General features: G+C 40.1%; 1 protein-coding gene across 1 annotated transcript in view; it reads left to right on the top strand.

The window, feature by feature from the left end:
- BRF1 (BRF1 general transcription factor IIIB subunit) overlaps nucleotides 1-15,121 on the top strand; it is a 170,854-nt gene that overhangs the window by 55,309 nt on the left and 100,424 nt on the right. Inside the window, exon 4 of the mRNA XM_030275131.4 lies at nucleotides 12,910-12,941. Within this exon, the coding sequence (XP_030130991.4) occupies nucleotides 12,910-12,941 (32 nt within the window). The remainder of the gene's footprint in view (nucleotides 1-12,909; nucleotides 12,942-15,121) is intronic.

Below are 15,121 nucleotides of genomic sequence, written 5' to 3'. Positions count from 1 at the left end.
AATGTATCTGAAGGTGATGAAATATGTAGAAAAGCCTGTGCCCTATGCAGGATTGTAGAATAATTTAGATTAGAAGGGGCCTATGGAAGTAATTTCTCTATTCTCTGCTTACATGCTCAGTGGATTCCTGAAGCCCTGCTCTGGTTGAATGTTGATTGGTTTTAGCAATGAACGTGCCATGTTCTCTCTGGGCTTTACTACCGTCATGCCAAAGGGGTTTGTTTCCAAATATGTAAACAGATTTTTTCTTGCTACAGTTTGCTTCTGAGAAGAATTTGGCTCCTCTGTATCCTGTCATTAGGCAGAGAGTGTTAGGTTGTTAGGTGTCCCTTAAAGCCAGGCTGACAAGCCAGGATCTCTGTTTTTCCTGCTAAATCATGTGTTCAGCCCCTCAGCCCTGTCAGTGTCACTCTGATGTTGCACTGGAGAACCCAGATCTGGCCAAGGCTCTCCAGGTGCAGCCTCGCTGGTCGTCAATAGAGGAGAATATCCATTTCCCTGGACTGCTGGCTGCACTTTTGCTACCACAACTCAGTACCTGTTTGGCCTTTCTCAGTGCAAGAGCCCAGTGCTGCCTGCTGCTCTGCTTTTCTGTGGGGACATGCAGCTCCTTTGTGCCAGCTGTTTTTCCTTGGTCAACCCCAGCCTGCACTGTAGCAAAGGGTTACTCTGTCTTTGCGTGTGAGGCTTTTAGGAAGTTGGAAGACAGATGCAGCTCCTGCCAGCCCAGTTCTCCAGCCTCCTAAGGTTCCTGTGAGTGCAGCCCCTTCTGCTGAAGGACTGCTCTCAGCTCTGTGCCATCTGCCTGGGGTGCCTCTGCCTCCCTGTCCCACTGCTGGTGGAGACACCATTGTCCCCTAGGGATGCCTGCAGCAGCTGGCTGCTAATTGCACTTTGTACTACTAACCACAGCCCTCCAAACCTGGCAGTCCAGCCAATTTAATGCTTGCCTAGGCCAGCAAGCCAGGCCATGATGTCTCAACAGCTTGGCTTTAGGAGCATGGCAGACCAGGCGTTCAGCTTTGCTGGAGTCACAGTGAGCAGCTTCCATTGCAGTGCCAGTGTCCCTGAGCTGGTGTTCTGGGGCCTTGTAGAACTGAGGGGTAGGTGACACTGTGCACAGGGGTGCAGCTCAGCTGTGTCTCTGCACAAAGCAGGTTTTTTGGCTGGTGCTCTGCATGGAGAATTTCTCTTTGCTCAGAGTCTGGAGCTGTCTGTCTTCTGATGGGCAATACAGCAAGTGCTCACTGATTTTATTTTCAGGGGTTTTTTTAAAGTACTGGTGACTAAAACCTGTTCCAGGCTTGCACAAACCCCAGATTCACATCTGTAAGGGGAGTTAAAAGCTGAGAGAGGAGTCGGGGCCAAACACTGCCCATTCTCCTTTTGAAGCTGTTGCTGCTGTGCAATCTGAAACACAGGAATTATGAGGCCAGGAGAAAGGCAAACAAATGGAATCTTTTGTAGGTGAATGGCCAATCTTTTGTAGATGAACTAGGTATACCTAGTTCAGCTTCTTTCTCTAAGGTTACTCCTGTGTGTTTCTTTTTTTACAAATGTATTTATTATACATTATTCTCTTGACCTAATGCATAAACAGTTGTGGCAGTAGTACTGTAATTCCAGTTTGCCTCCTCCCAGCTGAAGGTCCTCTTGGTGGAGGTGTAGAATTTATAGTGTTTTATGGAGAAGGTCAGTATTCTCATCTTCTGATTGGAGAAACAGAGGCACAGAAGGGAAGCAAAATTACTTGTTCATCAAGATGTAGATATTTTTGTGTCCTTTGTGTATCTATACCTCTTACTGCTGCCTCTCATAATGTAGGAGCCCTGTTTCACATATTGCTTTCTATTTAAATATTCTAAGATGCTAGACTATACTTTTCCAAGTATATTGGCTAAATTCATTGGAATTTTTAGCTAAAATTACCAAGAGGAGCAAGTTCTGCACTAGCTCTGGTATCGCACTGAGCTTGTTAGGAAAATTCTAGGCTGAATTTATAAATCTCACTGGTGAGAAAAAAGTTATCATTTTTCTTGAAAGCTTTGCAAATATGACACAATCAGTGAGCAGCTGTAAACACGAGACTCACAATAGCATTCTCAGTTGTTCAGAGCAGAGCTGTATTTTAGGAACTTGCCATCAGCATGCTGGATAATGTTATTTGAAATCACACTGCTGGCTTTCAATAAAACTGCTGCAAGACGCCATGAAAGGCGTCTAAGGAGATCTTTCCCAGCATATCACTGGCAGTTTTTATTTTCCCAGAGGCAGATGATATGTACATCATTACTGATTTTTTTTTTGCTTTCTCTCGCGAAGAATTCCAGCCGCTGAGATAGTTTACAGCTTCTTAAAAACTGATAATGACAGAGCAGTCTCTGTGCTGTAAGAGAGACGTGAGATAAGTTCTTGCCATGCTACAGCATTCAAAAGAAGATAATAAAAGGATAAAAGTTTAAAATGACACTTCAGGAAAACACCTTATTTTCCAGCTTGATTAAACATATTTAATGAATGTTGTTAACTTTTAAGAATATCAGAAGTACCATTTGCAAGTAAATTAACTTCAGTGTGTTCACTAACTGATGCTGTGCAACATTGTCTTGAGATGCTTTGAGGGTTCCTGCCTAAGTGAAGAAAATATTGACAGTAATGCCAACAGAATTGCAATATCTTTGACAAGTGAATTGTACCAGATTGCTTACCGAATACCCAAGTTTTCAGTAAGATAGCAGTGTGGGTATTCTGACCCCTTCCTACCCTCTCTTCTCCCCACTCATCTTGCCCCGATAAAGAGTTTTCCTTTATCCTTAATGATCCCTTCATAAAGATGTGTAACCAATAACAAATGAGTTGACACTTGCTTTATCTTTTTTTTTAACAGTGAAAATTGATATGTGTGCTTACACAGTGATTTTAGAGCAAATTGGTACAAAATTGAATTAAATATTAAACTAAAAAAAGGATTTTAAAGTTATTGTAGAAGGTGCTTAGCTATGTGTGTTGGATAATAGAAGCATGAAAACTGGACTGTCATACTTGAAAGGAGGGACTGAATCTGTGATACCTCTTGCATCTCTTTATTGTAAGAAGTTCAGGATATCTCTTAGCTGTTAAACCCTTTTGCATGTTTTGCACAGGGGGACAGATTTCTTTGTTGATTTGCATAGAAAGGATGTAGCTTGGGTCTTTCAAAGGCAGGGAGCTGGTCTGAAAAAGAATTGTTGCCCATAAAGTTAGTCGCCTGCTGGGGTATAATAGCTGAAATACATTTGAAAGCTTATTTCTGTGACCTGGGGAGACTCGGGAACCCCAGAGTCAAAATGTGTATTAGAGTAGTAAGATAATCAGGATATTTCAGAGCATTTTACCAGGGAAGGGGAAACTGTTATCTTCATTACAAAAACATTATAAAGGATGGAATGTTTTTTGTCGGGCAGTGGCAAAAATGGAAACAGAAATTCAGAGTCCTGAGGCACAGCCAAGAGTCCCTCTGGGTTATGCCTTTCAATTCCTTGGGAAAGATAGATTCCCAAAGGGAAGCATTTGTTTCCCATCCTTTTGTGTAGATAAAATACAAAGTGTATCAAATGCCTGTGACTGCATTTTCCCTGCTTAATAGATCACCTCAAAGATTTATTCTTGTAATTTAACTCTCTGAAAAGTTAGCTGCCTTTAAAATCTCAGATATGCAAACTCCTCCCTCCACCTGCTCTATTATGCTCATTCAAGGACCAAATTTAATCTTGTTCTAGAGACAACCTTTTGAGACATAAATTTGTTTTAACTTTAAAATCCAGTATATTAGGTCCCTAAAGAGAATGTGTCATGTTGAGAATTGTATTCATTTCAAGGTATGATGCATCACTTTTCCCTAGCCCTGAAAGCTATTTTAAATTGGTATTTGGTATTTTGAAAGTTAGAAAAGCTGTTGCAGTTATTTTGGTTTTTTTTTTTTAGTTCTTATTGAGCTCTGCTCAGTTGGGCTGAACAGAAAGTGTCAGTGAAAGTATCTTCTTACCCTGCCAGTGACAGCTAAAGGCAATCTCTCACTTGTGCATTGCTGGGAAGTAGAAGTGAAGACATGTTTGCATATTGAATCTTGTCCACAGGTTGGTAATTTCAGATGTGTTAACTCAGTGCTTCTGTCTGTTATCATATCCCAAGATACCTGGGTAGCTGTCCAAGGAGGTAATTTGAGTTTTCTCCTCTCCTATTGCCCAATAAACCTCCCTTGAACACTCCTCCAGTGGTGCTCTTAAAGAGCAGGATGCATTATTATGTAATTGGGTGAAATGCTTTATTAGTAACTCATTTGGGATATGCTGCTATTTATGAACCATAAGGCAACTCTGTAATAAAAGCCAAATTCAGCATACCTCAGTGCTGGTATGACTTACGTCGTTTTCTGCTACAGTGAGCACGCAGGAATCTTTTTTTAGGTTTAGTGTAGGCATTCCTTAAGTTGAAAGCATGGGCTGAGGAATTTTCAACCCACCAATGCAGTGCATCGGTTCAGCTTAATGTATTTATATTCATTTTATTGATAATGCCTAAACCAGGAGAGTTTTGAACTTTGCTTTGAGGAGTTCAGCCGCTGGAAAAGTGGGGCGTTCTCCTGACTTCCAAACACTGCTGATGAGCTTGTCCTGAGAGCCCAGTTTCCAGCTCCACACTGACAGGTGCTTGGGGAAGTTGCTGGGAGTTACTGTAATGCCTTTAATCAAACTTTTTGATTACTGCAAGAATAGTAATTGACAGTTTGGCAGCATCTGTGGAAGCATTGCTCCCCCCGTGCCCCAGGAGAGAGCCAGCCATCCATGGAGCCATGACACCTGACATTTCCTAGTGGAGTGCTGTGGCTGTGAGGGAGGGTGAGAATGCAGAGAGCTCTTCCACCTGCCCAGGTGAAGTTTCCTGAGCAGCAGGAATACACCATTAGGGGGGAAAGGTATTTCTGTAGTGCCCACTTGCAGAACACAAGGGCTCCCTTTGGTGCAGTTCAGGTAATGAAAGGTTTCTGCAGGTGTGTGCCCGTGGGCATCTGATAAAGAAGGGTTTGTCATTGCGTTATGTGATACATGCAGAGATGGTTCTCTGAAGGCCTTTGAGAGTGGGAAATTTAACACATCCCATTGTTGTACTTCCCACCAAAGGCCATTAAGGATCCACCAGCCTTGGAAGGGTAAGGATGCAATTTATTCCTTTTGAAGCTGTATTTTCTCTTAAAACTACTCCTCTAGTATCAGAATTTTTTTCTGCTAAATGAGTGACAGTATTTTATGTGTATGATATTAGATCATGCCTATGCCTGGATAAATCAAGTCCACTGATCCTGGCAGAAAAGCATCATCTGAGTTTGTGTGCATGTCCCAGTGCAGGGATAACAGCTGCCATGCTCCCATCCCAGCAAAGGTCTGCTTAGATAATTCACCCAGGAGCACTTAATACCAGTGCATTTGCCTCAGTGTGGGTATGAAAGCTAAGATGTAACACTTGGCTTCTGGCGTGGGAAATGTAAAACATTCTGTGTCCACAGAATTTGGTTTTACTCTGATTTAATTGAGCACTGTAATGCTGCTATTTTTAAGAAGGTGAGTGCTTACTGGGGATAAAACCAGAGTGGTACTGTGACAACTCTCACACAGGAACTGTGTTTGTACGTAAAACAAGGGAGGTGTTATCAGTTTTATAACATTTTGGGTTGCTATAAAGCAGTTACTGCACAGTTACTTGTTTTTTCTCCTTACTTGTTCTAAGGCTTCTCTTTCAGATAAGGTAGGTCTTTGTATTTTGGAGCAAGCTGGGAAAAACTGTGCAAACTTTAAAGAGAAATTTGAGAAGGCAGGATGGGTGATGGAGAGATTGTCTCAGGCTCTAGTTTTAGAGAATATGTTAAGCCACTGTGAGCTGGTACAGACTCAGACAGAAGTTATCTTGCTTTGGCCTTGCTTTCTCAGTCCTCCCTCTCTCCATCCCCTGCCTTCTATCAGCCCAGGTGTTTATGCAGTTACATGTGAATTGGGCAGTTAATCCAGCTGAAAACAGGCAAAAAGACAAGACTCTTAATTTCAGACAGTTCCTTTGGCTGGTTTGCCATATTGCTGCACAAATAGCAGCCATGGGGAGGGGGTGGTAATGAACTGCAATCAGTCTGGTTATGGCAGATTTTTCTTTTTCATATTTTTACATATTTCCAAACTCTTGCATTTGGAGTTTTCTGAAAAAGCAGAGTGTCAGGCTCAATGACTCTGCTGGTTTTCCTCTGCCACTTCTGAGCAGGCAGTGAGTTTCCTCTGCTGCTTCTCTTGGCCAGCTGCTTCACGTTTCCAAATGTGTGCATTGCTGCTGTGCTGAATACTTGAGAGCCATCTCAGAATAGTTCTTCTAAGTTTGCAGCTCTGACTTCTTTAGAACTTTTCTTTCACTGTTGGTACAAGAGTCATAACCTTTATAGACTTTGTACACACAGAAAAGAGAGAGAACTGAACTCCTTTGCATTTATTAAATCTTTACTATCAATGTCCTCCTTCCCAGCTTCTTTGTAAAAGTCCACTTTATTATCAAATTGTCACTCCGTGCAGATTTTTGGACTGTGCACTGTCATACCTGCTTGTGTTTTCTGCAATGATTTTACAGTTTATTCTGCTTTCTTCTTCCCCTTGAAGGTTGAGCTTTGTTCCTTTCCTGCTGCCTCTCTCCCATTCTCATCTGCCAGCCCTGCTCTTCAAGTTCTTCCTTAAACCTTTCTTCTTCTAGCAACCTCTCTTGTTTTCCCTCCCCAGTGCTTGTTCAATTTACTGTTCAGGGGATGGGGTCTCTCTTTCTTGTTTGGAGACTTTTTGTTGTTTGAATATAGCCAACTGTTATTTATACACGGCCACATCATTCAAGTTGAAGATTAACCTCATGTCTCTCAGAACTTTTAAATTAATATTTACATTTTCATTCTATGCCTAAATTTTCTTTTCCCTAAGCAAATATACTAACTAGATTATCTTTCAGGGGCTTAGTATGGATATACTTTGCATATTTTAGCCCTTTGATACCCTTATAATTGCAAGTTGACTGTATAAGCATTCTGAGATGAGAAATGTATTTTTTACTTTTTTTTCTGTTGTGTTGCACTGTGCTATAAATCTATATGTGACTATTAAAAATTTACACGTGACTGTGTAAATACTTGGCACTACCCCACAAAGCAGGTTTTTTACTTGAAAGTCAGTAACACCGGGAGCACAACTTAGCCCCAGTGTCCTTTGAAGGCCACGTTCTCCAAGGGCAGCATTTTCAGAAGTGCTGAATGCTCCCTGCGTATTGAGCCAGCCTGGGTGCTTTGGAAAATGTTCCTCTAAATGGCAGTGACTCTGAAGACAATTATTGAGAAAAGCTGCAGCGTTAGTTTAGGAAAGAGTGACTTGTGTGTGTGTGGGAGTCTGAAGGTTGATGTAGCTCCCAGGGTTGCATCCCTCCTGCCTGCACAGCCCAGATCTGTCTGCAGGTGGGGAGAGCTGGTGTCAGAGGCTGTTCTGGTCTGAGGTGAGCCAGAAAGCCCCACTTGTGACCCTCCTGGTTAAACCAAGGGGTCAGGCAGGCTGAATGCAGCCCTAAATGCCTGTCTGCTCTCTGCCTGGCGCTGGCACCGTGCTGAATTTGCTGAATTACTGCTGCTGACTCTGCCTTGGCTGGGAAGGCAGTGAGGCTGCACGTGCTGGAAGAGAACTACTGCAGAAGCATCCTGATAGACATGGGGAAGTAGTGGGGCACTGCTTTTTGTTTTCAATTTGGGGATTTTGGAATTTAGAGCAATACCCTTTTATGAAGCACAGTAGTACAGCTGTGTGCAAAGAAGAAAAAAAACCCGCAGACCAAAATGAGTTCTTTTTTTATCGTGCATTAATCTACACATAAATAAAGATTGCTTTTATAAAAATGGCATTTGTGCTTAGCAGTTTCATTTGTTAAGTGCTGTTTTTATTTGTGTACTCGAGTGCAGCCTGTGCTATGTGGACTTCTTTGCAGAGGCAAAATTGGAGACTGAAGAAATTTTGGAAGCTGGCTCTGTGGGAATTCAGCCTTGAGGCAAAACTTTCATTAGAGTTGTCAGAAATGAGTTTTTTACAAAAGGATTGCATTTGGGTATTATTTTCTAATTGTTTTAGTTGAGTATCATTGGAAAGAGAAATGTTTACTTTAAACAATTAGCATTGTCAGTCAATCTCAATTAATGGCTAATTAAAATGGTGAAAGTTTGTAAAGCAGCAGAGGTATAGTCATGATAAGTCATGATCAGAAATCATACGGTATATGAAATTATGGAAGGGGAAGGTTGTGAATTGGGTGTTGATCTGAAAGTCTGGAAACTGGGTTCTGGGCCGGACAAATGCTGTCACTCATTTTTTACGCTGGTATCACCCCACTTCTGTGTTCAGCCTCCCTTTTGTCTTTTTTCCATGTGTTTGTTAAAGAAATTCCCATTTGTTATATAGTTTATCCAGAACCCTGACACTGAAATTGCGAATAATTATTTTCATTAAGAACTTGAGAAAAATTTGTTCTAATATTCAGATTCTTTTTTTCTTTTCAGACACATTTCCTATTTCTTTTTTATTTGCAACCATCTGAATTGCTACTGTTGAGTACAGAAAGTGATGTATAGCTCAATATTATGTTTAAATATTTTATATGTTTAATGGATCTGGTTTTAGTTTTTGTGAGAAACAGAAAGCATTTTAGCTTAAACTGAATAAAGGTGACACTTCATTACAGTCAGCAGGACTTTTATGGATGTCAGATTTTTCCTGAGTGGCTTGCAGCCACAGTTCCTTGACACCAGTCCTCCTTCTATGATATGGCTGCTTTTGTAGTAAGCTTGTAAAAATAAGTAAAAAATAGTCCAAGGGTAACTTTAAAAACTAATTAAATAACTAAAATAAATGCTAGACCCTTTGTCTTCTCCGTGATTCTTCATACAGGCCTGTGTCTCCCAGATATGATATGCTACCCAGTGGAAGAATTTTGAAACAGTAGCATGAAATAATCTGAAGATTTCCTTATTATTGTAAATTGTCAGACACTAAAGATTTTAATTTTTTAAAGATTTCTTTAGGAGGGGTAACAACTGCATTATAAATGATAGCTGTTATTTTAACAGTGTCTAGCACAATTTAATCCTGCAAATGGCAGATTTGCCTCCTGCTACATGTTGTTATTGAAAATCAGGGGGATTTTGCTGCACAAGTACTTTAGGATTGCTGGAATATGTAAAATGTTGGTCTCTCTGAAGTACAAATGCATGCTTGTTTTGGTATTTTGGGTTTTAGGTTTCCTGTACTATTAATTTCTTCATGAACTTTTGTTTCCTCTGGTGCTGAGAATGAGATCATTACTGCTGTGAATCATGGAGTTCTCATATTATCCACATTATAAAGGCAGAAAAGGAACATTTTGGCCACTCGATCTGACCTTTTGCATCATGTTGGCCAAAGGATTCCCTTGAATTTAATTTTTTGAAATAATGCCTTTAGACTTATCTTGATTTAGACATTTAGGCATTTCTAGCGATGGACAGACGGTTGCATGCTTTGGTGAAACTTAAACAATTAATAGCAAAAGAAAAGCAGTTTAAATTGCTAATTTTAAAAAAATAAATGGCTCTTTTTTGCAATTTATTTTTTTTAACTAGGGCTCATTTATAACCTAAGTCCACTTGCACTGTGTTATTTGCATGGGTCTATCTACAGTACCAGTAGCTTTCCATCCCTTCAGGAGCTTTTCCATGTGGGTAGCAGTCTCCATATGTAAAATGATCACTGTTTTCTTCCAGCCTCAAAGAAAACATTTCTCTTACGATTGTATAATTTTTGAATACATATTAAGTATTATCTGCTGTTTTCAGCTGTTGTTGCATGTTCTCCTGGACTGTTCCAGCTCTGAAAAGGAGTTTGGAAACAACAGCTTGTTTTTACAACCACTTCCTGCTGATAATCGTGCCCACAATGTTCATAGTAAAGGCCAACCCAGTGCTACTGCATGACTCAAGTTTCCCTTTTTGCTTTGCTGTAGTAGCTACACATCTAATCAGGGAGAGGGATTGCTGGAGGCTACCTTAAATGAAATCCAGAAGCACCACGTTTTTACTGTGACCTTTGCTTACAATTTTGCTGGACATTTGCACCAACTTCTCTAAGGAGCAAGGAAATTGTATGTTAAAGCACCTATAGCTTAGCTCTAAATTGAATCAGAGTTGCCTGAATCCTGTTGTGAATTTCCCAATCCTTAGCTCTGATCTTGTGTCATTATAAATGCATAAAAAGGTGGGGTTGTTTTCGTTGCAGTAATAAAGCCTAAGCGTTTGTAATGTGTTAGTAAGTTTAGATTTTCCACCAAACTGTGTTCAGCAGTTTGAGGAGGTTGAAGCATACTCTGGGTATGCAGATTTCATGAAGAACCTGTAACTGAAATGCCTGGGTTAGGAAAGCACCTCTCTGACTCACCTAAAATCTGCATTAGCATTTGGCACTGATGTTCCTCCCGACTCCTCTTCTGTCTCCAGTGACAGCAGCCAGGCTCTAGGACCACTCAGTTATTCCCTTTGGTGCCTCAATAACCTATGAGATGTTGGTGTTTCAGGGGTTTTTGGTGTTTCAGGGGTTTTTTCCCTTTTAAATTGTGGTGAGATCGATCAGATATGAGCGATAATTTTGCTTTGTCTCATTGGGGACAGTATCTCAGGGTGGGCATAGAATAATCAGGCACTTCAAGTCAATAATGAACTGGGAACATTTTCAGACTTAGAATATGTCTTGAGCACAAAATTGGCATAGTGATTTCTTCCTAGATCTGTTTGATGAGCTGACAATTATTATGGTTCCTTGGCAATTGCATTGCTAACGTCTTTCCATTTTCTCTTTTTTCACTTTTACAAAAAATTTGCACTGAATTCAGTATTGCTCTGTGTAGATTTCTAAGCTGTGTATTTTACAGATGGTTTTTGTTAGCAGTTTCCTTACTGTGTTAAAATTTCAGATTACTGTAATGTCTTGCATAATAGTACCTATAATGGATTTCTGATTTTGTTTTTCAGAGCCATACTGAATTTTCAGCTAATTAACTACCCAGCTATGCTATGGTTTTTAATGTGGAAATTAATTTTTGCCAAATAATATTAACTTAAAATATTAAATTTTATAACAAATTTGGAGTACATTCATACAATTTCGAATGCAAACTGAAGGTAGAAATGCTCAAGGTTAAAAGTTCTTAGCAAGGAAAATGCTTATGTATAAACTGATTACGTTATCTGAATTACTCTCCTTCCACAGCTGATAATGTTTAGGAGAAATGTGCACTGTATTACTCTGGCTTACTTGAAGAACATTCACTAATTCTTAGGTTAACACAGCATGCACCAAACTACATTGGTGTCCCTGCATTGTATGTAATGCTGGATTTCTTAGCACATTGCTGCATACAAAAACTCACACACAGCCCTGCATACATGTTTTCTTTGCATGCCTCACTCTCTCCCCTTCTCTCACATTTCACCTTGACACTCCTTTTGATAATAAAACCCTTTTACAACATATGAGCCACACCTGAGTAGCTGATAGGACATCCTGCATGTGCTCATTAACAGCAGCAAAAGGGCTACCTTTGCACCGTGGGCTTTATGGTGCTTTCTTTTAGTTTTTCCTTCTCTATTTTGGATGCTGTTTAGACAATGCACTATAAGTGTGCTTGCTTTCAGTTAAATCTAATGGAAACTTGTAGTGGTTTGGCTTGTTTTTAACTATTATGTTTTTCAAGTGTGCCTGTAATGAGTAGATGGTGACCTAATGTTTTGCAGCAGCACAGGATATCATGAAGGGAGCATAAAGTGAAAGGTAACAGCTGATTTGCTTGGCTGGAGAAGGGAGCAGCCAAAGCAGCTTTCCCTTCCCAGCTCTTTGATGTGTCCTCATAGAAGAGAACAAAATAAACTTATTTCATTTTTCTTAGTTTGCTCTTCCATCTGTGTTTCTGAGCTCCTAAGCTGGCATAGGAGACTGATAATGCTTTATATTCTAAAGTGTAATAAGGGTGTTCTATCTTGATGTTATTACTGTTTTTAGTTATCACAGAATAATAGAATGGCCTGAGTTGGAAGGGACCTTAAAGGTTCCACCCCCAGCCTCATGCAGGGACTCCTTCCACTAGTCCAGGTTGCTCCAAGCCCCATCCAGCCTGGCCTTGAACACATCTAGGGATGGAGCATCCACAGCTTCTCTGGGCAGCCTGTGCCAGGGCCTCACCACCCTTGCACTAACAAGTTCCTTCCCAATATCCAGTCTAACCCTACTCTCAGTTTGAAGCCATTCCCCCTTGTCCTGTCACTACAAGCTCTTCTCCATCTTTCTTGTAGGCTCCCTTCAAAGCCTTCTCTCTTCTAGATTGAATAATCCAAATTATTTCAGCCTTTCCTCATAGCAGAGCTGCTCCATCCCTCTGATCATCTTGGTGGCCTCCCTTGAGCTCTCTCCAGCAGCTCAGTGTCCTTCCTCTGCTGGGATCCCAGCACTGGAGATGGGGCTGAGCAGAGCAGAGGACCCCCTTACAACTGGGTCTTTCTTAGGCTGCAGGACGTGGTGAGTGTTCTAGGTCACACAAGTTGTTGGCTTGTTCTTTGGGACCATGACTTAACTTGAGCAGTAAATTCAGCAGGTGCTGGCAGCGTGTCATGGGCAGCTGAACAATAACCTGGATGTTGGCTGTTAGCATGAGTGGTGAGTTGACATAAGCCATATTTGGTTTCATTGACAGTTAACCTGGGTTTATTTCTTCCTTTTCTTTGGCTTGCTAGTGAAATGAAATTAAGAATTACTATCACATTCAAGAAGCATGTATATTCCTTAACTTCTTTCACAGACATGTTACTTGACCTCAGTGACCTTCTTCAGGTATTGTACCCTTTTTTAATTTCACTTTTTTTTTTTTTAATTGTTAAAGTTTAAGATGGTTTTGTTTTTCTCTAAAAATTCTGAGTGGGAAATCACTGGGTTTGGAAATCTGAGTAATTTTTCAGTAAAATTAAATGTCAATTTATTTTTTTTTTTGCTTTTAATGCTGCAAACAATGTAGCAAGAGTTAGTATGATCCTTTCATCAGGATTCAGAGTCACTGCTGTGGCACAGGGTCAGATGTTGCATATTTTTAAAACAACAGTTGTTGGCGACAGAAATAACCTTTTTGGTGGGTAATGCTGTGTAAATGTATTCGTGCACTTCAGAACTGTGTTTTATAAAATGTATTTTGAGAGAAATACGAATTTGCTCTGTCTGTGGAAATAGAAAGCTCTACTGACATATGTTGTCTTACCCTCATTCTCTCTGTTACAACTGTTTTACATACAATGCGAGTAGGTTACTTGCATCTATTTTTGTCCTCCCAGCTGTCTTGGTAAATGGCATCCCTCTGAAGACTATTTATTGCTTGAAGCAATTTGCTGGAATTGCAATAATCAAATGCATCTTTAATTCTGAAATTTAGTAACTTTCTTCTCTTTTCTAAACTCTGATTGAATTATTTTGATTGCTCACGACCAAACAGTACATGTGTAGAATGGAAGGTTTGTTTCCTTTTAAACACAGGTAATTTTTCATGGTGATGGTTTTGAAAGAGAATGATCACAGTAATATGAAGAACAGTCACAATGTGAACTAGAAGAAGAGGTATTGTATCTGTGAGAGGAAAAGATGTATTGTCAGCAGAAACAGAAAGATTGAATGATTTGTCTTTTCCCCTCTGTGCATTCCAGCCAGAAAATATTCTGATATGGGACTTAGGAGGACCAAAAGGTTAAACAGGGGTAACTGAGGAGATGGGAGAGACAGAAATAGATAAGTAGTAGGGAAGTAATCAACCCCCCTGAAAGAGAAAAACCCAAGATTTCAGTGTCTTGATTTGCATTTAACTATGTCTTCTGATGAGCTCTACTTTATGGCTTCTTTAAGGTGAATCTGAGCAAACAGGAATGTAGAATGTTATTGTTAACTCTGCCTATCCAGAAGGTCCTGTTTGAGAATACATAAATGAGTTTTTCAGGTTCCAGCTTGATGGTTTTTTCCTCCTCAGGTCTGTTAAAAAAAAAATCAAACAAACCCCCACAAACAAAACCACAAACCAAACAGAAAACCACAACTACAAACCGAGCCAAAAAAAACAAAACAAAACAAAAAAAAAACCCACCCAAGCCACCTTAGTAGCAAAACATTTGTGGCCCAGGCAGTAAATTTCAGTACATTCTGCTTTAGATAAGTCTTTGCCCACAAACCCTAAAATATAATTAGTTTGCTAAAAATAGTTCATTAGATGATACTATTTTACTTTGAAGTGCCTCTTTTTTTCAAGGACTACTCTCCCATCCTGAAGTTGGGATATAAATATTCTTAAGGAAGAAGAGGTGAGAGCAGTAGTAGTAGTGGTGGCTGTGGTATTATTTTTCCAAATTATTTAAATTGTTCATACTCATCTGTACAAAATTTGCTATAGTGGTCCAGGTAACTGTTTTTCTGGGCGAGATAAGAAAGGTGTTGATTTTATATCACCAAAAATTCACATCTGAAGTCTAAAAAATGAGCTACTACTGACCTGCACCAACTCTTGCTTAGCAACTAATGGTGAATGTTGAGATTTTTCTCCAGAATGTTCCTGATGCAGCTCACTTGCAGTGGGAGGTGAGGGACCTGCAGGGCTCTTTGTCAGGAATTTCGTAACAAAGTCACCACATGAAACACCTTTATAGAGTCTCTTCATGGAAGCCACTGGCTGAATTACTGACCACCCTGAAATAGGTTCCAGTGCATTTTTTTCAGTGTAAAAAAATCATAGAATCATTAAGGGTGGAAAAGACCTCCAAGATCACAAAATCCAGCCATCAACCACCACCATATCCACCATTTAACCAAATCCTGAATCTGCTGTTACCTGCAACTCAGTATTTGTTTAATGACATAACTTATATTCTTTCTCTCTTGCTGCTCTGTTTAGGAAAAAAGTGGTAGAGGAAATCCTAAGAATGCCCTCCTAGGCTATGATTTTTACTTGTTGTACAACTGCTCTTCCTGCCTTTCTTGAATTG

This window comes from Taeniopygia guttata, chromosome 5 (genome assembly GCF_048771995.1).
Source record: "Taeniopygia guttata chromosome 5, bTaeGut7.mat, whole genome shotgun sequence".
Classification (NCBI taxonomy): Eukaryota; Metazoa; Chordata; class Aves; order Passeriformes; family Estrildidae; genus Taeniopygia; species Taeniopygia guttata.
Note: the sequence above shows the minus strand (reverse complement) of the source record. Positions and strands in the feature narration are given on the sequence as shown.